Source organism: Notolepis coatsorum, assembly GCF_963971535.1.
Source record: "Notolepis coatsorum genome assembly, chromosome: 2".
Classification (NCBI taxonomy): domain Eukaryota; kingdom Metazoa; phylum Chordata; class Actinopteri; order Aulopiformes; family Paralepididae; genus Notolepis; species Notolepis coatsorum.
The window spans coordinates 219,368,876-219,393,082 of NC_140166.1; the positions used below are offsets into that span (position 1 = coordinate 219,368,876).

The 24,207-nt window shown below is 43.3% G+C and overlaps 1 protein-coding gene across 1 annotated transcript in view; it reads left to right on the forward strand.

Moving 5' to 3' along the window:
- gphna (gephyrin a) overlaps positions 1–10,284 on the forward strand; it is a 64,451-nt gene extending 54,167 nt beyond the window's left edge. Inside the window, exons 21-24 of the mRNA XM_084307973.1 lie at positions 850–953; positions 1,630–1,726; positions 2,165–2,299; positions 9,738–10,284. Of these exons, the coding sequence (XP_084164099.1) occupies positions 850–953; positions 1,630–1,726; positions 2,165–2,298 (335 nt within the window). The 3' untranslated portion in view covers position 2,299; positions 9,738–10,284. The remainder of the gene's footprint in view (positions 1–849; positions 954–1,629; positions 1,727–2,164; positions 2,300–9,737) is intronic.
- The last annotated feature ends 13,923 nt before the right edge of the window (positions 10,285–24,207 follow it).

A 24,207-nucleotide genomic window follows, 5' to 3' on the forward strand; every position in this document is an offset into this window, starting at 1 on the left:
CTAGCCCCACCCGTTCATTGTAAACAATGATGTACATGTAATTGTATTAACGTTATTGTGTGTTGTAGCTATGTTATACATTCTGAATGGCATTAACGTTAGTTGGGTACCGTCATTGTATTTCCTTGGTTAGCTATTTAGCTAATGTTGATATAGCTATCATCAACGCTAGCTGGCTACAACGAATTCTCACAAGCTGGCATCGTAAAAAAAAAAGTGCGTCCTAGTAAATAATTTAAGATGTGGTTTTCTCATAGCCGTGAGTAATCGATCAATGGATCTGTGGTGCTAGTCTGTGGTCTGTCTGCAGTGATCTGGTCTATATACCCAGTGTGCTCCTGTTGTATTAAAGGGAACTTCAGCTTCAGAGAGAAGGGTCCTTCTCTGATGGACGCTGTGACTGACACTGACGCCCGCCAGCCCCTCCCTCCTCCGCCCAGAGGAAGTAGTCACATGACCCCTAGATAACCTCTAATGACCCCAACCAGCCCCACCCCCCTCTGCCACGAGGAAGTGTGTCATGGTCTAGACCCAACCAGCCCTCCTGACCCCAGTGATGCCCCTCCCCCTGGTCCTAGCTCCTCCCCCTGGTCCTAGCCCCTCCCCCTGGCCCTAGCTCCTCCCCCTGGCTGACCCAGACTGACCCCATCCCAGCGACCACCAGATATCCTAAGTAGCCAACCCTCTATATAACTAAGCATCATAGAGTTCAACCAGGCGCTCTGCTGAACAATGTTTTCACAAAGAGTCACGAGGAGTTCGTGGGTCTTTGTGAAAAGACAACTGGAACAAGCTCTACAACATGATCCTGTCGCCTTGGTAACCTGTTGTTGTTGTTCTGTTGCCTAGGTAACCCAGTGTCTGCGGTGGTGACCTGTAATCTGTTTGTAATCCCTGCCCTGAGGAAGATGCAGGGAATACTGGACCCACGGCCAACAATTATTAAAGCCAGGGTAATATTCTGTTATTACAATATATAGTTATGGCATTATTCTGTAGTTAGGGTAATATTCTGTATATAGTTAGGGTATTCTGTATAAAGTTAGGGTAATATTCTGTATAAAGTTAGGCTAATATTCTGTATATAGTTAGGGTAATGTTCTGTATAAAGTTAGGGTAATATTCTGTATAAAGTTAGGGTAATATTCTGTATAAAGTTAGGGTAATATTCTGTATAAAGTTAGGGTAATATTCTGTATAAAGTTAGGGTAATATTCTGTATATAGTTAGGGTCATATTCTGTATAAAGTTAGGGTATTATTCTGTATATAGTTATGGTATTATTCTGTATATAGTTATGGTATTATTCTGTATATAGTTATGGTATTATTCTGTATATAGTTAGTGTAATATTCTGTATTGAAGTTTCCATCCTAAACTAAATAGAAACTTGCTTGTGGCAACAAACTAATCTAAAATACATTAGAACTATATTTCAGCTTTTGTGTTTATAAACTGTGTGTGTGTGTGTGTGTGTGTGTGTGTGTGTGTGTGTGTGTGTGTGTGTGTGTGTGTGTGTGTGTGTGTGTGTGTGTGTGTGTGTGTGTGTGTGTGTGTGTGTGTGTGTGTGTGTGTGTGTGTGTGTGTGTGTGTGTGTGTGTGTGTGTGTGTGTGCGTGCGTGCGTGTAGTTGTCCTGTGACGTGAAGCTGGACCCCAGACCAGAGTACCATCGCTGTATCCTGACCTGGCATCACCAAGAACCTCTACCCTGGGCCCAGAGCACGGGTACACACACACACACACACACACACACACACACACACACACACACACACACACACACACACACACACACACACACTGTCTCCTAGGTAACCAGGTGTAGTGCTAACAGGCTGCTGATGCTGTCTCCTAGGTAACCAGGTGTAGTGCTAACAGGCTGCTGATGCTGTCTCCTAGGTAACCAGGTGTAGTGCTAACAGGCTGCTGATGCTGTCTCCTAGGTAACCAGGTGTAGTGCTAACAGGCTGCTGATGCTGTCTCCTAGGTAACCAGGTGTAGTGCTAACAGGCTGCTGATGCTGTCTCCTAGGTAACCAGGTGTAGTGCTAACAGGCTGCTGATGCTGTCTCCTAGGTAACCAGGTGTAGTGCTAACAGGCTGCTGATGCTGTCTCCTAGGTAACCAGGTGTAGTGCTAACAGGCTGCTGATGCTGTCTCCTAGGTAACCAGGTGTCCAGCAGGCTGGTGTCGATGCGTAGCGCCAACGGACTGCTGATGCTGCCTCCCAAGACGGAGCAGTATGTGGAGCTGCATAAAGGAGAGGTGGTGGACGTCATGGTCATCGGACGCCTCTGAGGTAAATGTCCCGTCCTACCTAAACCTCTTTCTGCCCAATTTTTGAATCCCCCATCATTCCTTCCCGGTTTAAATTCCTCATTCCCCCAGATTGGTGTATACCCCGATAACTTATCCCTTCTACCTAAATGTAAGTGCGCCTTGTGCCAGATCCTTACTGTATTCTGGAGGAACGGGTTCTTTGTATGTTTTATCAATAAGTTACTCTGTCGTGAATACATGCATCTAGTGTAATTTTTGTCTCTTCTATCTCCATCCAAGCTGGTATATCTGTAGTTGAAAGTAGAACATTGCTGTCCTGAGCTGTGCTGCCCAGTAATAGAGCCTCATATCTGGAAGTCTAAGCCCTCCTCTGTCATACGGGAGGTAAAGGAGTGTCAGTCTCAACCTGGGCTTTTTATTGTTCCATATGAAACGTGTGAACATCGTTTTCAATCTCCGAAAGAAGGTTTCCGGTAAGGGCATTGGGATTGACTGGAATAGGTATAGGAATTTAGGCAATATAGTCATTTTAACACTTTGATCGCCATGGTTAAATTCATAATTTACCATCCCTAGCCAGCTCTATTTGTCTATGGAGAAGTTCCCCTTCTTTGCAGGGCTATAACTTTTTAAATTGTATTGCTAAATTGACATTATTAGGGCCCATTCAATGTCCTATATGTATTATTCATTGTGTAGCAACGTTATACTTTTTCATTCACATATTCATACTAAAATATGATCTAAAGTATAAGTATGTTTTTATCGTTTTCTGCAGCTTTCTCCAGAACTTGATTTATAGCCCCAAATGCATTATATTGATGATCAAATACAGTTTGATAGCGATCGGTGCCAGATAAAAAATGTCAACTGCACGTAGTTCTAGAAGTTACTACGTGTGATCTGATGTTGACCGGATGGGCGGGGGGGTCGTTTATAATTCCGTGGGCAACGTTATATCATTCATCTAGTGTGGGTCATATGATCATTAGAGCAGTTAGTATAGAGGACATTAGAAAATAACGCTGAAACTCACAGTAGCTTCCTCGCGCCGTTGGCAGATGAGCGTGGAACAGAATTTTTTCTATTATGGGATGGAGAAAATACCCGATCCATTTCCAGGTTGTATAATAGTATATACGTCCAAATCATGTTGTTTATCGAGTTATTGGCAACGGATCGCTATGTATTGTGTCAAGCTCGAGTCCCGGGACCTATAGCGAGTGATCAGACCGAATTGAAATGAGCACCAGCTTCTACATCCTGTTTCTCCCCTGGCGATCCCCCGATCGGCCACCAGATGGCGCTCTTGAACCGTTAGAGAGTTGAGTGGAGCTCAGCAGTATATCTCAGGTCCCCGGGGGAGAAATATGATTTCGATCACAGATTTTTGAAATATTGATATCAAAGACGTGTTACGGCGTCTTCGGCAGAATGAGCATGGCGGGGAAAGACGAGTTTCGGCGTCTCCGGCGATTAAAGTGTTAATAATATTCACTCTGCCTATCATTGATATTGGTCATTTGCTCCATCTTTCAAGGGCTATTTTCTACATCTGTCATTATTGGATCGTAGTTACTTTGTACTAAGTCTTTAATCTCCGGGGTTATCTTCATCCCTAAGTAAGTAAACCCCTTGGGGGAGCTCGCAAACTGCGTGTGCACCGGCGCTTTTTCCCTTTCTCTTTTATTTTGATTCGTTTTATATCCTGAAAATACTCCAAATTTCTCTAGTATTTCGTTCGCATTTCTAATTGAGGTATCCAATTTTGTTAAGTACTGTATAGTATTATATCGTCCGCGAAAAGCGATAGGCGATGCTCCATTCTCCCTATTCTCATCCCTGTGATTCCCGGGTCAAGTTTCTTTAATAGTTGTCATACAGAAGTACAGAATACTTTCATACAAAATGCTTCTTACTGTTACGCTCCAGAGACTGTGCTAGACAAGATAGTATCAAATAACATAGTATAGCATGTAATTTAGAAGAAGAAAATGAGGTCACAGTGTTCGGTATAGACATATGTACAATGTTCTGAGTTACCATATAATATACAATACTATGCAGTGTACTAATGTACAGTACTATATAGTGCAAAGCAGAAATGGGATGAGGTACAATTTAGGTACAATTTACAGTAAGGTGTACGAGTTGTAGTGCAATCCTTCATCAATAAATATAAGTGTTGGGAGTGGGTGCTACAGTGTGTTTGTTTAAAGTGGGTGTGTGCTATAAAGTGTGTGGAGTGGGTGCTACAGTGTGTTTGTTAAAGTGGGTGTGTGCTATAAAGTGTGTGGAGTGGGTGCTACAGTGTGTTTGTTTAAAGTGAGTGTGTGCGTGTGGATGTGTGTGCTATGTGCGTTTGGTGGTTGTTGTTGTGTAGTGTTCATTGTTCGTTTAGCAGCCTGATGGCCTGGGGATAGAAGCTTCTTCTGAGTCTTTCTGTGCTCGCCTTGAGACTCCGGTATCGCTTGCCTGACCGCAGCAGTTCAAAGAGGCAGTTGTTCGGGTGACTGGAGTCTTTAATGATTCTCTTAGCCTTGCCCTTGCAACGCTTGTTGTAAATGTTCTGGAGGGTGGGGAGCCCCCCTCCAATTGTGCGTTCGGCTGAACGTGTCACTCTTTGTAGTCTGCTTCGGTCTTGTGCAGTGCTATTCCCAAACCAGGAGGTGATGTTGCCAGTCAAGATGCTCTCTATTGTACATGAGTAGAAGTTCTTAAGGATCTTCTGACTGACTTGGAACTTCCTTAGGCGCCTGAGGAAGTAGAGGCGTTGTCGTGCCTTCTTCACAACACTGTCAATGTGTGTGGTCCATGTCAAGTCCTCGGATATGTAGGCTCCGAGGTACTTAAAGCTGTTGACTCTCTCAACCGGTGCCCCGTCGATGCTGAGGGGGCTGTAGTCCTTGACCCCCGACCTCCTGAAGTCCACAATCATCTCCTTTGTTTTGCTGACGTTCAGGGAGAGGCTGTTTTCCTGGCACCATCCCGCCAGGACCTTGACCTCTTCCAGGTAGGCCCTCTCGTCGTTGGCAGAGATCAGGCCCACCACCACTGTGTCGTCAGCAAATTTGATGATTGTATTGCTACTCCGCTGAGCCACACAGTCGTGTGTGTACAGGGAGTAGAGGAGGGGACTCAGAACACAGCCCTGGGGGGCCCCTATGTTGAGGGTGATGGATGAGGAGGTGCAGTTGCCTGCTCTCACCACCTGGGGTCTGCCAGTCAGGAAGTCCAAGACCCACTGGCAGAGGTCATAGTTCAAGCCCAGGTCCCTGAGCTTGGCTATGAGTATGGAGGGGACTATGGTATTGAATGCCGAGCTGTAGTCGATGAATAGCATTCTCACATAGTTCCCCTGCCTCTTGTCCAGGTGTGATGCTGCTGTGTGCAGCACATGGGCTATGGCGTCCTCCGTGGACCTGTTGGGGCGGTATGCAAATTGCAGGGGGTCCATGTTGATGGGGAGGGAGGAGCAGATGTAGCCCTTTACTAGCTTCTCAAAGCACTTCATGGCTATGGAGGTGAGAGCTACAGGGCGGTAGTCGTTGAGGCAAGCAGGCTTGGATTTTTTGGGTACAGGGATAATAGTGGACTTCTTCAGGCAGGTGGGGATGACAGCCTGTTCTAGGGACAGGTTAAATATGTCAGTGAATACTGGGGCCAGTTGGTCGGCACAGACTTTTAGGACGCAGCCGGGGATGCCGTCCGGACCTGCTGCCTTCCTGATATTCACTTTTTTAAAGGTCCGCCTCACCTCATGCTCTGTTACCCTGAACACTGCGCCTCCATCAGCAGCCGACCCCCCCCCCCCCCCCCCCATTGCCGTGGCTTGTGGCTGGTGTTGTCATTACCAGCATCAAACCTCGCATAGAAGGTATTGAGGTCATTTGCTAAGGAGATGTCACTGTTCAGTTTGAGGGAGGCGCCTTTGTAGTCTGTCATCGTTTTGAGCCCCTGCCACATAGCTCTAGAGTCAGCTTGTTCAAACTGGAGTTCAATTTTATCCCTGTAGCGCCGTTTGGCCTCTGTCACTGTCCTCCTTACGTTGTATCGCGCCACCTTGTGGTCATTCATGTTGCCTGCCACTAGGCCGTCGTTGTATGCTTTGGTGCGCTCTCTCAGAGCTTCACGGACGGATTTGTCTACCCAGGGTTTTTGATTTGGGTAAACTCTCATTTTGGTAGTGGGGATTGTTTCTTCCACCAAAGTACAAACATAGTCCAGCACTGTCTCCGTGTAGACATTAATGTTATCTGTGTCGCGGAACACGTTCCAGTCTGTGCAGTCAAACGCAGCCTGGAGCGTCTCCTCTGACGTCAAATCCCATTTCTGCACCTCTCGCGAGACTACAGGAGTACTTTTGATTCTTTGTTTGTACTTTGGTGAAAGAAAAATGGACGCGTGATCTGATTTACCAAAGCCACTATCAGAATGAGCCTTGTAGCCACCTTTAAATTGCGTGTAACAGTGATCTAGGATGTTACCGCCTCTGGTGTTGCAAGTCACATGCTGATAGAAGTCAGGTAATACCTTTCTCAGATTGGCGCTATTGAAATCACCCAGCACTAAAATGGCGGCGTTAACGTTCGCCGCTTGTATTCTATTTACCTCGTCGTGGAGTCTGGAGAGCGCGACGTTGTTACTGGCTTGCGGTGGAATATACACTCCGACCAGAATGATCGCCGTTAACTCCCTCGGGAGGAAGAAAGGACGACACTTGATGGTTATATATTCCAGGTCTGGGCAGCAGTGGTTGGATAATTCCTTCACGTTAGTTGGATCGCTCCAATTGTTGTTAAACATGAAGGCAATACCTCCTCCACGCTGTTTGCCGGACTCTGCTGTACGATCCTTGCGGTGGATGTCTAATCGTCATCGCTATTGGTTCCATTGCGAATAAAAATAGCAACGGAGAAATCGGACATCCATGTCTGGTAGATCTCTGTAGTTTAAACGGTGTCGATATTTGGTTGTTTGTAGTTATTTCGATCATTGGGTCTGTGTATAGAATCCTGATCCATTTTATATATCCTTCTCCAAACCCGAACCTTTTAAGTGTTTCAAACAGATATCCCCACTCAATCCTGTCAAATGCCTTTTCAACGTCTAATGACAGAACTGCGTGGTCTTTTTCGTTTTTCTTAGTATGTAGAACATTTAGTAATCTCCTAATGTTATGAAATCCCTGTCTTCCCAATACAAATCCGTTCTGGTCATTTTTTATCAGATGTGGAATCGACTTCTCTATGCGTCTAGCTAGCGCCTTACATCAAATCTTCGTATCACAGGACATGAGGGACACAGGACGATATGAAGTTGTGTCTGAGGGTGGCTTTCCCGGTTTCTTCAGTACCGAAATCATCGCCGATCTTAAGGATGGGGGTAAAGTCCCCTCCTCATATGCTTCCTTGAACATTTCCAGTAGGTGGGGTAGCAGTTTCCCTGCGAATCTCTTGTATATTTCTGTTGGTATCCCATCTGGGCCCGCCACTTTCCCGCTATTCATAACCGTAAGCGCCTCGTTTAATTCTTCTATTGTCAGATCTTGATCAAACTGTTTCTGTTCCTCCTCCGTTATTTTTGGGAATTCTAACTTGTCCAGGAATTCATTTTGTTGTTCTGTGTTCTTTGGGTATTCTGATTTTTATATAACTTTTCATAATATTCTTTAAAGGTGTTATTTATTTCTAATGGGTCATTCGTTTCAACCCCATTCCCTAATTTGATCGTATTTATCATTCTTTCCGTTTGTGCCTTTCTAATTCTCCATGCCAGTATCTTGCCTGCTTTTTCCCCTTGGTCGTAGTATGATTGTTTTAGCCACTGTAAGTCCGATGTTATCTTTGTAGTGGATAGATGTTTGTACTTGGCCTTTAATACCCGTAGTTCTCTCTGTTTTGCTGGGTCTTCTCCTCTATATCGCTGTTCTTCCACCTCTTTTACCTGTCTTTCTATGTCCTCCATTTGTTTATAGTGTTCCTTAGATTTATGTTTAGTATAGCTTATCATCTCTCCCCTTATATACGCCTTACATGCCTCCCATCTCATCGTTGCACTTGTCTGGTCTGTTTATGGAGAAGTATATGTCTATTTTTTCATCTATGAAAGTCATACATTTTGGGTTGTTGAGCCACTTGGTTTGTAGTCTGAATCTAGGGGGTGCTTTCGCTATTTCCGGCATGTTCATAGTTAACGTCATTGGAGAATGGTCAGACAGTAATCTACTGTCATATTCACTTCCTGTAAATTTAGATATCAAGCTTGTCGAAACAAAAAAATAGTCTATTCTAGAGAACGATGGCTTGCTTAGTCATTTTGAAGCGCATGAATATTCCCTCTTGTCTGGGTTTAGCTTTCTCCATACCTCAACCAAGTCGAGGTCTTTCATAAATGTATCTATCACTTTCCTTGTTCTTCCGTGGGAGGTGTCTATTCCCCCTGACTTATCTATTTCCGGTTTCCTCACGCAGTTAAAGTCTCCCCCCATGATGAACTGGCCCGAGAGAGTTGCCATTTTCATAAACAGTTCTTGAAAAAACAGCGGGTCATCATTGTTTGGTCCATATATATTTACTAGGTTTATCTGTGTGGAGACTATAGTACCGCTTAATATTATAAATCCCCCCCCCCCCCCCCGGGTCTACAATTTTATTTCTTAAATTAAATGGTATCGACTTGTCTATTAGTATCATTACTCCTCTAGCTTGTGAGTTGAATGGTGCCGAGTAGACTTGTCCCTGCCATCTATTCTCGACTCTCTTGACATCGTCAGTGCTGTGTTTCCTGTAAATAAACTATTTTTGCTCCTGATAGTTTTATCTTCCCTAGAATCTGTTTTAGCTTAATAATGTGGCTCATCCCCCTCACGTTCCAGCTCATATATTTTATTTCGTTCCTACCCATCATTATGTCCTATGTTGCTCACTCTCTTCCTGCCCTCATCCCACCTCCCTCCTTCATGTTTTGTGATGTGGTGTTCCAGCCGAAGTTTCTTGTAATAAAAGAAATAATAAAAAAAACACAAATAACCCCAAACCCCACATATAAAGCTATCGTCCCCCCCTATTGCGCGTGGACCTCTGACTCTCCTCTTTTCAGACTTCCTACAGGTACCTTCCTGCTTCCTTTTAATTCACGGTAATTTGGCTTCAGACCAGATAGAGTACAAAACAACCCAAATCCTGAAGTAGATCATTTAAATAGTTTTCTTTAGGTGACAAGAAAAAAATTGTGTCCTCTGCATACAGATACATCTTTGATTCTGGTCCATGGCTATTGAAACTTTTGATATTTGATATAATTGTACTTTAAACAAACGTATCAAAGAACTGCCAAAGTTGAAAATGTGCTGATTGGAACCATTTCACTGTTTCAAAAGCTTTTTCAAAATCAAAACATTAAACATTTTAAACAGCTCAATAATGATCTCATGCTTCCTTGTTTTCTTCTCCCAGACTGATCTCACCTCTTACCGATCACCGTGGCAACACCAGGGCTTCCTGTACAGGACAAGGGGCGGGGCAGGAAGTGATGCATGTCCACCTGGTCGCCATCCGCTGTGATGTCATATGCAACAGCCTATCAGAGCCAGCGGAGGCTGAATCCTCATTGGTCCACTCTGAGGAGAACACTGTACTTCAACAGAGAAAAATGTGAACAAAAAAAAGAAAAATATATGAAATATGAGATTTATTCTGTAATATATTATATTATTATCCTGATTATTATTATGATTGATATTATAATTATTAATATTCTTAATTAATATTCTATTATTATTATATATTATTATGGTTATGAATATTATCATATAGTAATCTCCCCATTCTCTCCCGTTCCATTTGCTTTGTGTGTTCACACCTTCCCTCAACCCTCGCTCATAAATACACACATGGTAACACATAGGAGCCTCTCCTGTCTCCTCCTCTCCTCTCCTCTCCTCTCCTCTCCTCTCCTCTCCTCTCCTCTCCTCTCCTCTCCTCTCCTCTCTCCTCTCCTCTCCTCTCCTCTCCCCTCCTCTCCTCTCCTCTCTCCTCTCCCCTCCTCTCCTCTCCTCTCTCCTCTCCCCTCCTCTCCTCTCCCCTCTCCCCCTCTCTTCTCTCCTCTCCTCTCCTCTCCTCTCCCCTCCTCTCTCCTATCCCCTCTCCTCTCCCCTCCTCTCCTCTCTCCTCTCCCCTCCTCTCCTCTCCTCTCCTCTCCTCTCCTCTCCTCTCTCCTCTCCTCTCCTCTCCTCTCCTCTCCTCTCCTCTCCTCTCCCCTCTCTCCCCTCCTCTCCCCTCTCCCCCTCTCCTCTCTTCTCTCCTCTCCTCTCCTCTCCTCTCCCCTCCTCTCTCCTATCCCCTCTCCTCTCCCCTCCTCTTTCCTCTCCCCTCCTCTCTCTCCCCTCCTCTCCTCTCTCCTCTCCTCTCCTCCTCTCCTCTCCTCTCCTCTCTCCCCTCCACTTCTCTCCTCTCCTCTCTCCCCTCCACTTCTCTCCTCTCCTCTCTCTCCCCTCTCCTCTCTCCCCTCTCCTCCTCTCTCCTCTCTCTCCCCTCTCTCTCCTCTCTCCCCTCTTCTCTCCTCTCCCCTCCTCTCCCCTCCTCTCCTCTCCCCTCTCCTCTCTCTCCCCTCCTCTCCTCTACTTCTATCTCCCCTCCTCTCCTCTCTCCTCTCCTCTCTCTCCTCGCCTCTCTTCTCCTCTCCCCTCTCCCCTCTCCTCTCTCTCCCCTCCTCTCCTCTCCTTCTATCTCCACTCCTCTCCTCTCTCCCCTCCTCTCCTCTCACCCTGTCCTGTGTTATAAAGCTAATGCTGCCTTCAGGAGATCCTCATGAACTTGTTTATGAAGTTGTTTCTGTGAGCAGCTCCTGTGCTGTCCACAGGGTGGCAGTGTTTGGGTCTTTTTTTTAGGGTGCTTGTGATGATCCATGGTAGCCAAGGGAAGGGTGCACGTTTAATTCCCACTATTCTCCTGTTTCTCTCTTGATGCAGGAGGTCTGGATATGTAGGAATCCTTGTAGGTTAGTTTCATATTGGTGTCGAGAGACTTCATGATAACAAATCTATATTATAAACATAAAGCAGTTTCTATGTTTCTAATAATAATAATAAATTGTATTTGTATAGCACTTCTCAGGAACCCGAAGTCGCTGTACCATGAATACAGTTGGGATTTAACACCTAGTTATCTGATTTATCACCTAGTTAACACCTAGTTATCTGATTTATCACCTAGTTAACACCTAGTTATCTGATTTATCACTTATTTAACACCTAGTTATCTGATTTATCACCTAGTTAACACCCAGTTATCTGATTTATCACCTAGTTAACACCTAGTTATCTGATTTATCACTTAGTTAACACCTAGTTATCTGATTTATCACCTAGTTAACACCTAGTTATCTGATTTATCACCTAGTTAACACCTAGTTATCTGATGTATCACTTAGTTAACACCTAGTTATCTGATTTATCACCTAGTTAACACCTAGTTATCTGATTTATCACCTAGTTAACACCTAGTTATCTGATTTATCACCTAGTTAACATCTAGTTGTCAGTTGATTTATCATCTGGTTGTCAGTTGATTTATCATCTGGTTGTCAGTTGATTTATCATCTAGTTGTCAGTTGATTTATCATCTGGTTGTCAGTTGATTTATCACCTGGTTGTCAGTTGATTTATCACCTGGTTGTCAGTTGGCGTGACACTTCCTGTGAGAGCTGATGTTTACCAGTTTCTGAGGACCTCCTGAACGCAGCAGCTCACTGACCCCGCCCCCTTACTCACTCCGCCCCAGCTCACTGACTCCGCCCCCTTACTGGTGCTGTATACTTACTGTCGTCGTGCTCCATGCCAAACCCACAGGGTCATGAACCTTGACCTGCTTCCTGACAGGCTGACCCCCCCCCCCCCCCCCCCCCCCATACAGGGTGCATCTTTCTGTTCATGTGGGTTTAATTAACTGACCGGGGCATGGCATAGGGGCGGGGCCTCGTATCCAGGTAAATATTTAATTAATTTCATTTTTTTTTTTTTTTTAAGTGGATATTAGTTGGTTCAGCCCGACTGGAAACTGGTCAGTGTGTGTGTGTGTGTGTGTGTGTGTGTGTGTGTGTGTGTGTGTGTGTGTGCATGTGTGTGTGTGTGTGTCCGTTTGCGCGCGTGTGTGTGTGTGTGTGTGTGTGTGTGTGTGCATGTGTGTGTGTGTGTGTCCGTTTGCGCGCGTGTGTGTGTGTTAGGCTGACCAGCTGACCAGAGTGTGTAGTTCTGGTCACATGGTGTGAACTTCCCAGGCTGTTGTCATGGGAACAGGACTGTCTCAGAGAGTCTAGACCAGAATGAGATCCCTCCCAGACTGGGTCCAGTTGTCTTCAGCAGGCTGACTTCTGGACTCCTCCCCCATGTGCGCCCCGGGGCTGTAAATGAAACCCAGATGTTATGATTTGAATAAGAAGACGCAGAGAAACGGTGAAACTGCCTCAGTCCCACTCAGCACAGACTCAACGTACCGACCAGCAGCATCTACTGTACAAACTGTTTTTCTCTAACGATATTATGATATTATTGAAACTGGAGATGAATTCATAAAAAGAACCTTGATCTCTACTCTCTGTCCGTGAAGTCCTTTTCCCTGCAGCGATTAGAACCTTCCCCCCCCCCCCCCCCCCCCCTGTCTAAAACCTTCTCCCCCCCCCCCCCCCTGCTGTCTAAAACCCAGTGACGCACATGCACGGATGACACACAAGAATGAGTTCCACTCGACTCTGCGCCAAGTACCCACCTGGCTACTTTGCATAACAATAGCTCAGGTCGTCAGGTGTGTTCAAATACTACAGTTGGACCATTCAACACAAAACCTGTGAATGAAATGTGTTACATAACATTCCTAGAGGCAATTCGGCATCGTCTTTATTCGCGAGGGAACACTTATGCTCATACTCATGTTATAGCAACATACTCATGTTATAGCAACATACTCATGTTATAGCAACATACTCATGTTATAGCAACATACTCATGTTATAGCTACATAATACACTACTAAGCAGTGCATGTGAGCGGATCGGCGTGGGCGAGAAATCCGCTCTTCGCTCTAGACGGCTTGTTCCGCTCCGCTAATCGCTCATGTTGACCCCGCCCCCAAGTCGCTCACCGCTCACCTTGAATCGAGCGCTCCCCGCTCCACATCGCTCGGCAGATTTTTTTTTTTTTTTTTTGGAGCATGATGTAAATTAGCTTGATTTGACCAAACTACAACAGTCTACACCCCCTGGGCCCCTTAACAATTGTTTGTATTGAGCCGTATTGTAATTGTACCCATTCTGCAATGTTAAATAACGTTGTTTATCCATTCACTAGCTCTACTAAGCGATGATAGCTAGCCTAGCCACAATGCTATGGTCGCTGCCATTCACGTTAGCATGTAAGCTAACGACAAAAACAATGGCGGCATATACTTTTGTCTTAACAGGATGTGAGTGACGGTTCACCCTTCTCATTGGTTGAAAATGGCCTTCATGTTTGTACATCGCCACCTGTTGCTTTGGCATTGTACTACATGTATATTACATCAGTGTTAAACCACTGTGAGCGGCCTGGAGTGGATTGGAGCGGAGGAGAACTCTCGCTCCGGACGTCGCGCCGACTCATTTTAAAACCCACTCGCTCACGTCAAAACCGCCCGCGCCGCTCACATGGCCTGCTACTAAGTCACGTTATAGGGTTATAGCTACATAATACACTACTAAGTCATGTTATAGCTACATAATACACTGCTAAGTCATGTTATAGGGTTATAGCTACATAATACACTACTAAGTCATGTTATAGGGTTATAGCTACATAATACACTACTAAGTCATGTTATAGCTACATAATACACTGCTAAGTCATGTTATAGGGTTATAGCTACATAATACACTACTAAGTCATGTTATAGCTACATAATACACTGCTAAGTCATGTTATAGGGTTATAGCTACATAATACACTACTAAGTCATGTTATAGGGTTATAGCTACATAATACACTACTAAGTCATGTTATAGGGTTATAGCTACATAATACACTACTAAGTCATGTTACAGCTACATAATACACTACTAAGTCATGTTATAGGGTTATAGCTACATAATACACTACTAAGTCATGTTATAGCTACATAATACACTGCTAAGTCAGGTTATAGCTTTGTTCAAAGTTTACATTTGACATTTTGCTGAACAAACGGTTATGAAAGTAGGTTTAAAATCTAATCATGTTTTGTTTACTGAGACCCTGGGGGGAAAATGCAGGGCTCGTCCGGGATTTGAACCCGGGACCTCTCGCACCCTAAGCGAGAATCATACCCCTAGACCAGTGGTCACCAACCTTTTTAAGCCCAAGATCACATTTTTTTTTGGTGAAGGCAAGATCTACCTATTGAAGCGTTGAGAGAAAAAGACAGCCAAGATTGTACATTAAACTAAATGACTTTTATTTGCCTGTATTCTAATTACATGCAATGCTTTGGTCCAACATTAAAACGTCAAAGTAGAACTATGATGTACTTTCTCAGTCAGTGCTAAGTGCAGTCATCTTATGCAGCATCACTTTTCACATCAAAACAAAAGTAGAACTGTAATGTGGACTCTCATATTATTAACATTGACAAACATATTTACAATTAGCATTTTATAAAGTAGAACTGTAATGTGTACTTTCTCAGTCAGTGCTAAGTGCAGTCATCTTATGCAGCATCACTTCACATCAAAACAAAAGTAGAACTATAATGTGGACCTTCTCCTATTAACATTGCCAAACATATTTACAATTAGCATTTTATAAAGTAGAACTGTAATATGTACTTTCTCAGTCAGTGCTAAGTGCAGTAATCTTATGCAGCATCACTTTTCACATCAAAACAAAAGTAGAACTATAATGTGGACCTTCTCCTATTAACATTGCCAAACATATTTACAATTAGCATTTTATAAAGTAGAACTGTAATATGTACTTTCTCAGTCAGTGCTAAGTGCAGTAATCTTACGCAGCATCACTTTTCACATCAAAACAAAAGTAGAACTGTAATGTGGACTCTCAGGGAAAGATAAAAAAAAAAAAAAAAAAAAAAAAGCTCAACGGACTAGACAGCAGCGCCCTCTGGTGGACACAAGGTGCACAGATCATCTGGTCAGACGGCGCCCTCTGGCGGACAGAGGATACATTTTATACAAATCAAAACAAACCGGAGGAAGTTACATGATTGATTGATTGAAAACTTTATTAACAGATTGCAGAATGGGTACAGTACAGTACAGCTCAATACACACAATTGTTAAGGGGATGCAGACCAGAGAAAGACTTTCGTCTTGTTTACATCAGGGTCCCCCATTTTCAATTCATCGTGAAGTTAATTTATTTATACTTGAGAACACACCATAGAACACTTCCTAATCAAACTGAAATGACTGTAATACATCTTAGTGTCATTTTGAAATGAACAACTGCTGCTAACAGCTGTTGGGAGGGGGCGGGGCAGAAGCCACAGTGAAGCCATGGAGAGAACACACCCTGAAGGAGGAGGTTTTGATTGATTGATTGAAAACTTTATTAACAGATTGCAGAATGGGTACAATACAGTACGGCTCAATACACACAATTGTTAAGGGGATGCAGACCAGAGAAAGACTTTCGTCTTGTTTACACCAGGGTCCCCCATTTTCTATTCATAGTGACATTTATGACATACACAACATACAGATATACAGATATATATCATGACATACATGATATACAGTACTGTTACATTTGTGACATACAAGATATGCAAATATACAGTACTGTAACAGAGATCCTAACAGAAAACATATACATACGAGGGGGAGGAGACTGTACATTAGGAGGGGTTGGTACGGTTGTTCTGTTGTAATGTTGAGGTCCCCTCTGCCAAATATTACTAACATTAGATTACATTAAAATGTATTGTCATCATGCAGCACAAAGTACAGTACAACGAAAAGAAGTTTGGCGTCCAACCAGAATGCAAATGTAACAGTAAAGTGCAACAGTAATATACAATGTACAGGTGATTAAACTGGGTATGAAATATAAACGAGTACTACTGAGTAATAATAGTGCTAATCAGATGTATGTACAGAGTTGTAGTATTACTGTGTACAGTGATACAGGTATAAAGTCATACTGACCAGCAGTGTAACTAGTAAGAGTAGGTAAGGGGTATGTACAGGTATGTAAAAGGTTTATATGCAGGTATGTACAGACAGATGTGGATAAATCTATATATATCCGGTAAGAATACAAAATAGATATGGCACATACAGCATTATGTGCTATCATGCAGAGTTATATAATAATAATAAGTTGGATTTGAAGAGAGAAGCACCTTTCAGACTCAAGGACACTGTACAAGGAGAGAGAAGCTATATAAAAGAAAGGGTAAATAAAAATTAGAAAAGAAAAATGATGAATGTGTGTATAGCAACAACAGGAAAAAACAAATAAGATAAAAAAAAAAGGAAGCAAGGTGCTGTCAATTGGATGAAGTGGTAACAAGAAAGTTAACAAAAACATAAAACATATGGGTTATATGTAGGTGTATAAGGTATATAGAAGGATTATATGCTGTTCGAGAAGTTCCAGTCAGGCTGTCGCTCGTCCCACAGCACGGAAACAGCTCTGCTCAGGGTGACGAATGACCTCCTAATGACCGCTGATGCAGGATCACCATCACTCCTCATCTTCCTCGATCTGACAGCGGCGTTTGACACTGTGGACCACACCATCCTCCTGGAGCGCCTCCACAGCCCTGTTGGACTGTCGGACCATGCACTGCAGTGGTTCCAGTCCTACCTCTTAGGCAGGACTGAATATGTCTCACTGGGAGGACAAGTCCAGGCTGCGGCAACATTTTAGGCAACCACTTGCGTTCAGCGTTTCTCTGATTGGCCACGACGCCCATGTGACCGCGGCAGCACGAGAGAGCGGCAGTGCGGAAATAGGCTGCATTCTATTGCCATGCTCTGCGACAAACTCTAACCATAACCAACTCCGAAAGAATGCCTTGATTGAATTGATTGAAAACTTTATTAACAGATTGCAGAATGGGTACAATACAGTACAGCTCAATACACACAATTGTTAAGGGGATGCAGACCAGAGAAAGACTTTGGTCTTGTTTACATCAGGGTCCCCCATTTTCAATTCATCAGGACATATATGACATACAGCCTAAACTTAACCCTAACCAACTCCGAAAGAATGCCTAAACTTAACGTTAATAAAAAATGTAAGTGATTCAAACTTGTCACCAACCGCACCGCAGAATCCAGAGCAAGGCGGCGAACGAGTTGAGCTAACCGTCGATGTTAAAAGAGGGGGGATTACGGCTGCATAATGCCGCGGCAGAGCGGAGGGCGTGGCTAGGCGCAAGCTGGTTGCCTAAAATAATGAAGCGGCCTTGCCTGCTGGTATATTGATATAAACATTTGAATGATCATTTATTTGCTTTTAAATGATTTCCCATACCTCTGGCTTCCCTCATTATCTGAGCCGCATACGTTTGATCTGAAAAAGCAGATGTATCAAATAACAAAGTCCCTTCCTACAGTAATAATTGTTACATGACATTTGATTTACACTTTACTTGTTTACTCACCATTCATTAGTCTTTCTGCTGTGGCTTGGGTAACCATGAGGGTTAGCGCTCCAAGAGCGTCTTGGAGTGTCAGTCAGAGCTGCCATTGTCCAAGAGGAAGGTTCTCATTTGGTAGCTTTATATAGGTAAGCCCTAATGAGAAACCACACCTGTTTGATTGGATGATTCTGTGGCACATGTGTATTAAATGATTGGGATTGAGTGGTTCTAAGGAGCCGGCACACATGTTGAGGTAACTATTCCGAATGGCCAATGTACATGTGGTCCGTCTATATCCATGCACCACTAATCCCACTTTAATGATCAGTTCAGTTAAATTCAGATATTTATTGTGGCACAATGGGAAACTTAGCTTGCAGCAAGGCACAATAAAGGTCAATACAGTGGACAGGAATGAGTGTCAGTTCATGTAATAATAAGAAGAAAATAATGAATAATTTTATTTATAAAGCACTTTTCATTGTGAAACAATCTCGGAGTGCTAATACAGAGTGTAATGCAGAGGTAGATGTAAGATAATAATATGTATAATACTATGTCTGATTCATTTATTTATTGCTGTAGACATGGAATGTGTAATATGTTATGTTTACTGTGCTGTGATAAATATATCTGGTAGACCGGACCTGTACTGTAGTGTACCCATTCTGCAATCGGTTAATAAAGCTTTCAATCAATCAAATGTCTCATAACTCCCTGGCTGTCACGTGGAGATAAAGCTGGGAACGAGGTTAGTGGAGCAGCCGAGTGAGAGGTACTGTGGCGCCTCGCTCTGAAGGCTGTGCGTGGCTCTGAGAGGTACTGTGGCGCCTCGCTCTGAAGGCTGTGCGTGGCTCTGAGAGGTACTGTGGCGCCTCGCTCTGAAGGCTGTGCGTGGCTCTGAGAGGTACTGTGGCGCCTCGCTCTGAAGGCTGTGCGTGGCTCTGAGAGGTACTGTGGCGCCTCGCTCTGAAGGCTGTGCGTGGCTCCGAGAGGTACTGTGGCGCCTCGCTCTGAAGGCTGTGCGTGGCTCTGAGAGGTACTGTGGCGCCTCGCTCTGAAGGCTGTGCGTGGCTCTGAGAGGTACTGTGGCGCCTGGCTCTGAAGGCTGTGCGTGGCTCTGAGAGGTACTGTGGCGCCTCGCTCTGAAGGCTGTGCGTGGCTCTGAGAGGTACTGTGGCGCCTCGCTCTGAAGGCTGTGCGTGGCTCTGAGAGGTACTGTGGCGCCTCGCTCTGAAGGCTGTGCGTGGCTCTGAGAGGTACTGTGGCGCCTCGCTCTGAAGGCTGTGCGTGGCTCGGTCCCGCAATATTTCCACGCCTCGTCTCGTCAGATTTTCAGAGCAAGTCTGACAACATTCTAACAGTCATGCAACGTGCTTGGCGAGGCCGTAGTAAAACCGGCGCAGATCTGCGTCCGCCTATCCCATCTCGAACACGCCTGATGTCAGCACACTGCCCACAGGGAAGAACACATTAACCCTCATGAACTGGGTTGGGGTGAACTGGTATGGGGATGATCAGATCATGTGCCTAATCCCAGAGCCGTTGGCAGTAAACAAGCGATCAGTTCAGATTGAACAGGAACTCTGGGAGTTCATCATGGGACAGCTGGATAACAACGAAGCCCGTGGTTACAGACATGAGGACAGTTCCAAGTTTCCCCCTTTAGTCCAGCAACATAGTAGTAGTAGCAACCAATGGCACATGAGCTTGAGAATGTACTTAATGGACATTTGAGTAGTTTCCTAAAGTAGTTCAAATGTGTTAACTGTTGTTAAAAGTTATTTGACTTAATGTCAGTGATAATCTTGGTTTTGTACGAAATACACCATTTGCTATATTTAGTGTTCTTTGTCTGTTTTTTTTTTAGTCATATGAAATCAAGTCTCACATTTGACTTGTAAATGATTATATAAATTGACTGTTGCTTCATTCAAGAGTTAAGATGTTAAGGATACCATCATTAAATTTGTATGACTGTCCTTCAAATATTGTTATTATAGCAAAGATATGGTGTTAAGCAAACATCTGACTATATGTGCAGAATAGATTCTAAAAAGCCTTTAATATTGTTAAAGGTATGAGGTAACACCAGTGACAAAAAGATGGCACAAGCATTCTTTAAGTCAGTGGTCACCAACCTTTTTAAGCCAAAGATCACTTTCTTTTTTTGGTGAAGGCAAGATCTACCTGAATGAATGAATGAATGAAAACTTTATTTAACAGATTGCAGAATGGGTACAATACAGTACGGCTCAATACATACAATTGTTAAGGGGATGCAGACCTGAGAAAGACGTTTGTCTTGTTTCCATCAGGGTCCCCCATTTTCAATTCATATAGACATATATGACATACATGACATACAGATAGTCAGTACTGCTACATCTATACATTTATGACATACCAGATTTGCAAATACAGTACTGTTTGTGATACAGAAGGAGTCAAGAAAAGGGAGTATATACATTTGACGTAGAAACTGTACATTGGAGGTTGGGTGGGGGGGGTTGGGTACATTGGGATATTGACAACCATACTGGGTAATTTACATTGGAGGTGGTTGGGGGGGGGGGGGGGGGGCACACTGTATAAACAAGTAACACTGTACATTGAGGGGGGGGGGGGGAGGAGACACTGTACAAACAAACACAATTGTACATTGAACTATTGACAAAACCATACTAGGTAAATGACTGTACATTGGAGGGGGTTGGAATGATTGGGTTAGGATATTTACAGGGGCCAGTGTTGAATTGCAGTCTCCCGTAGGTGTCCCTTGAGAGAGGTTTTGAAAGTGGGTAGTGATCCACATTCCTTTACAGCTTTGGGTAGGGCGTTCCACATTGATGTGGCATAATTGCGAAACGTGTTTAGTCCCTTATTTGAGCCGAATCTGGGTTTGACATGATTTGTGGAGCTCCCTCTGGTGTTGTGATCGTGGTATTCACTGACCTTTGGGAAGTATTTTGACATGTACATGGGTACCTTGGTCGTGTAGTGTATCTTGTAGACCAGGCCCATTGCAAGTTGTTGTACTCTGTCGTCTACTCTAAGCCATCCTAGGTTGTCGAAGTGGGCAGGGGTGAGGTGGGTTCTAGGAGTAAGGTCAAGCAGTAGTCTGACCAGTTTGTTTTGAGATGTTTGTAATTTTGTTTTTAGCGCCTTTGAGGTGCTTTGAACCTTTGAGGACCTATTGAAGCGTTGAGAGAAAAAGACAGCCAAGATTGTACTTTGAACCAAATTACTTTTATTTGCCTGTATTCTAATTACATGCAATGCTTTGGTCCAACATTAAAACATCAAAGTAGAACTGTAATATGTACTTTCTCAGTCAGTGCTAAGTGCAGTCATCTTATGCAGCATCACTTTTCACAGCAAAACAAAAGTAGAACTGTAATGTGGACTCTCATATATTATTAACATTGACAAAACATATTTACAATGAGCATTTTATAAAGTAGAACTGTAATGTGTACTCAGTCAGTGCCAAGTAATGTGGACTCTCAAGGAAAGATCTAAAAAAATAAATCATTTTTTTAAGGGAAAGATCTACACAGGGAAAGTCTCAAAGATCGACCAGTCGTGACCACTGCTTTAAGTCAAAGTAATTTCTCTTTTTTTTTATCATTAATCTCTCATTTATGTGGATTCATAGTCAAAGGGTTAACCAATATCGTAACTTACGTTTAAATGTAGGAAAATTAACTACATTTTAAGTAGGGATGTCCGATATCGGCATTAAAATGTGATATCGGTATCAGTTTTCAAATTACTTTTTTTTTTTTTTTTTTACATTTCTATAACCTTTATTTACCCAGGCACGTAAGAACAAATTCTGATTTTATTTATAGTCAAAAGTATGCATAATGTTGTGTATATATGTACACATCATTAAATTTAGCTGCTGCGGCTTATACTGCGCCTTATAGTCCGAAAATTACGTAGTCAACACATCTGCATTTTCATTTCACTGGTTTGGGCCTTGGAGTCATTGCTTGGTTCTTGTCCTGATAAGAAAAAAATCATTAGGCTTTACCAAACATGAATTAAGATTCCTTCAGTCTTCTGGTCATATCTATTGATGTTGCATCAAGCCTCAGGTTACCATAAGTCCACACCAATATTCAGACAGGGATAACTTTTATCATCACTGGCAACAGACTAATTTCCAAAAGAGAAACTAAGACATTTGTGTGAAACTAACCTGTGTTAATGACTGAGGACCATGCGTCCCGTTCTTCCATCTCCTGGATCTGTACACATAAAACACTCGATTTATTTAACACTTTCGAGTTGCATCACTGGAATTATGCTGCCTTCAATAACTTCATACTAGGAAAAATCAAAACGGCACATCAACTCGGGAGTTCCTAGTCACAAACCGCTAGGATTTCTGAACCCAGTTCAGTCAAGCAAATTCTGGCTTTTTCTGAGTTGCATCAAGCCTCAGGTTACCATAAGTCCACACCAATATTCAGACAGGGATAACTTTTATCATCACTGGCAACAACACACCGACTCATTTCCAAAAGAGAAACTAAGGACATTTGTGTGAAACTAACCTGTGTTAATGACTCAGTCAGGACCATGCGTCCCATTCTTCCATCTCCTGGTTATATGCTGGATCTGTACATAAAACACATTTGATTTATTAAAAAACACCCAAGTTGCATTTCAGGAATTATGCTGCCTTCAATAACTTAAATTCTGACTTCCTACTAGGAAAAATCAAAACAGCACATCAACTCCGGAGTTTCCTAGTCGCAAACAGCTATGATTTCTGAACCCAATTCAAGCCTCAGCGTAATTTCAACATGGCCACTCGCATCATATAAATATGAGTCATTAGCCGTTTTAAGAGTACATTTGCAAGTATATTAACTATAAGTCACTGTAAAAAAGTTGTTGGTTTAGCATCATCCATGTTTCCCCACTTCCAACCTCAGACCATAAAACAAACTCAACATAACGAAATATTCCTTGATATACATCTATACTACCATGCAGTCGGCTCGGCTGTAGCATCCAAGTTCAACCAAACATCGTTACTTAGGCTATGGTTAGACTAGTGTATTCCTGGCGTTTTTTTTATACGTTTTTGACGACGTTTGATGTCCCATCTACACAGAAATGCGTTTGGCGTTTTTTTGTGGATACGGCTGAAACGCAAAATTGTGTTTGCGTTTGGAGATACGCAAAAAAAACGCTTCGACAACAGCGTGTAGTCAGCACGGAGCAGTTGTTGCGAAAACGCCCATGCGCAGTAGATACCATCTGCGTGCCCTTCCGGTGACAACAGTGTGTGTGTTTGGGACATAGCTCCGTGTCCCAAATAGCTTCAGCTACCATGTGTTGTCAAGTTATTGTTATAAGGACCCCAGTCCAAGCTACAACAGTCTGCATTCCCTTAACAATTGTTTGTATTGAGCCGTATTGTATTGTACCCATATGCAATATGTTAAATAAAGTTTACATCCATTCATTCTGCTAGCATTACCGATTGCATGAGCAGCTGGCTAACGTGAGCTATCAGGATTCAGACCCCGTTAGCTCAGAGTTCCTCTTTCAACTTAACAAGCATTAAACAAAATGGCCCAGTCATCTATTCACCTTTGTTTAATACACACAGCGTTGTCTCTAATGTTATCTAACTACTGATAGCTCGCGATATCATCAGTTTCGTGCTGGCTAAGTAGCGTGAGCTAACGTTAGCTTCTAGCCACAATGCTATATTGTTATAATGGCATACTCCATTGACGTTAGCATGCAGCTAACAATGCTACCGATCGTTTTTTAGACTAAACTATCCGCTCTTGGTGGTCACTTGTGTTGATGTTAGTTTTGTTTCATCAACAAATGACAGGCAGAACACAGTGAATGTATCCGTTTTGTTTATTGCACTTTTATTAGGCTTTGCTGAAAAATTATTGCTGCATTGAGTAAATGGTGACAAGATGGTGGCGCGGCATAGGCGCCTGCCTTATTGACATTTTCTTTGCTGGAGCTTCCACCAGGAAGTGTATTGGCACATTCGTTCTGATTGGTTGAAATTGCCTTCATGTTTGCCACCTACTGCCACCTACTGCTTTGGCAGTGTACTACATCAGTGTGCTCGGCTGACAAAAACAAAAAAAAAACGAAAATGTGACTCGAGGCGCATGAGGTCGCGGCGATACGCGGCGATACGTATAAGAAAACAATACGAAAGGTGTAACCGCAGCCTTAGACTGGACGTCTCAGAGGAAAGGTTTGCATCGTCAGTTATCGCATCAGACGGCACTTCCAGGTCTCATCATTGAACCAA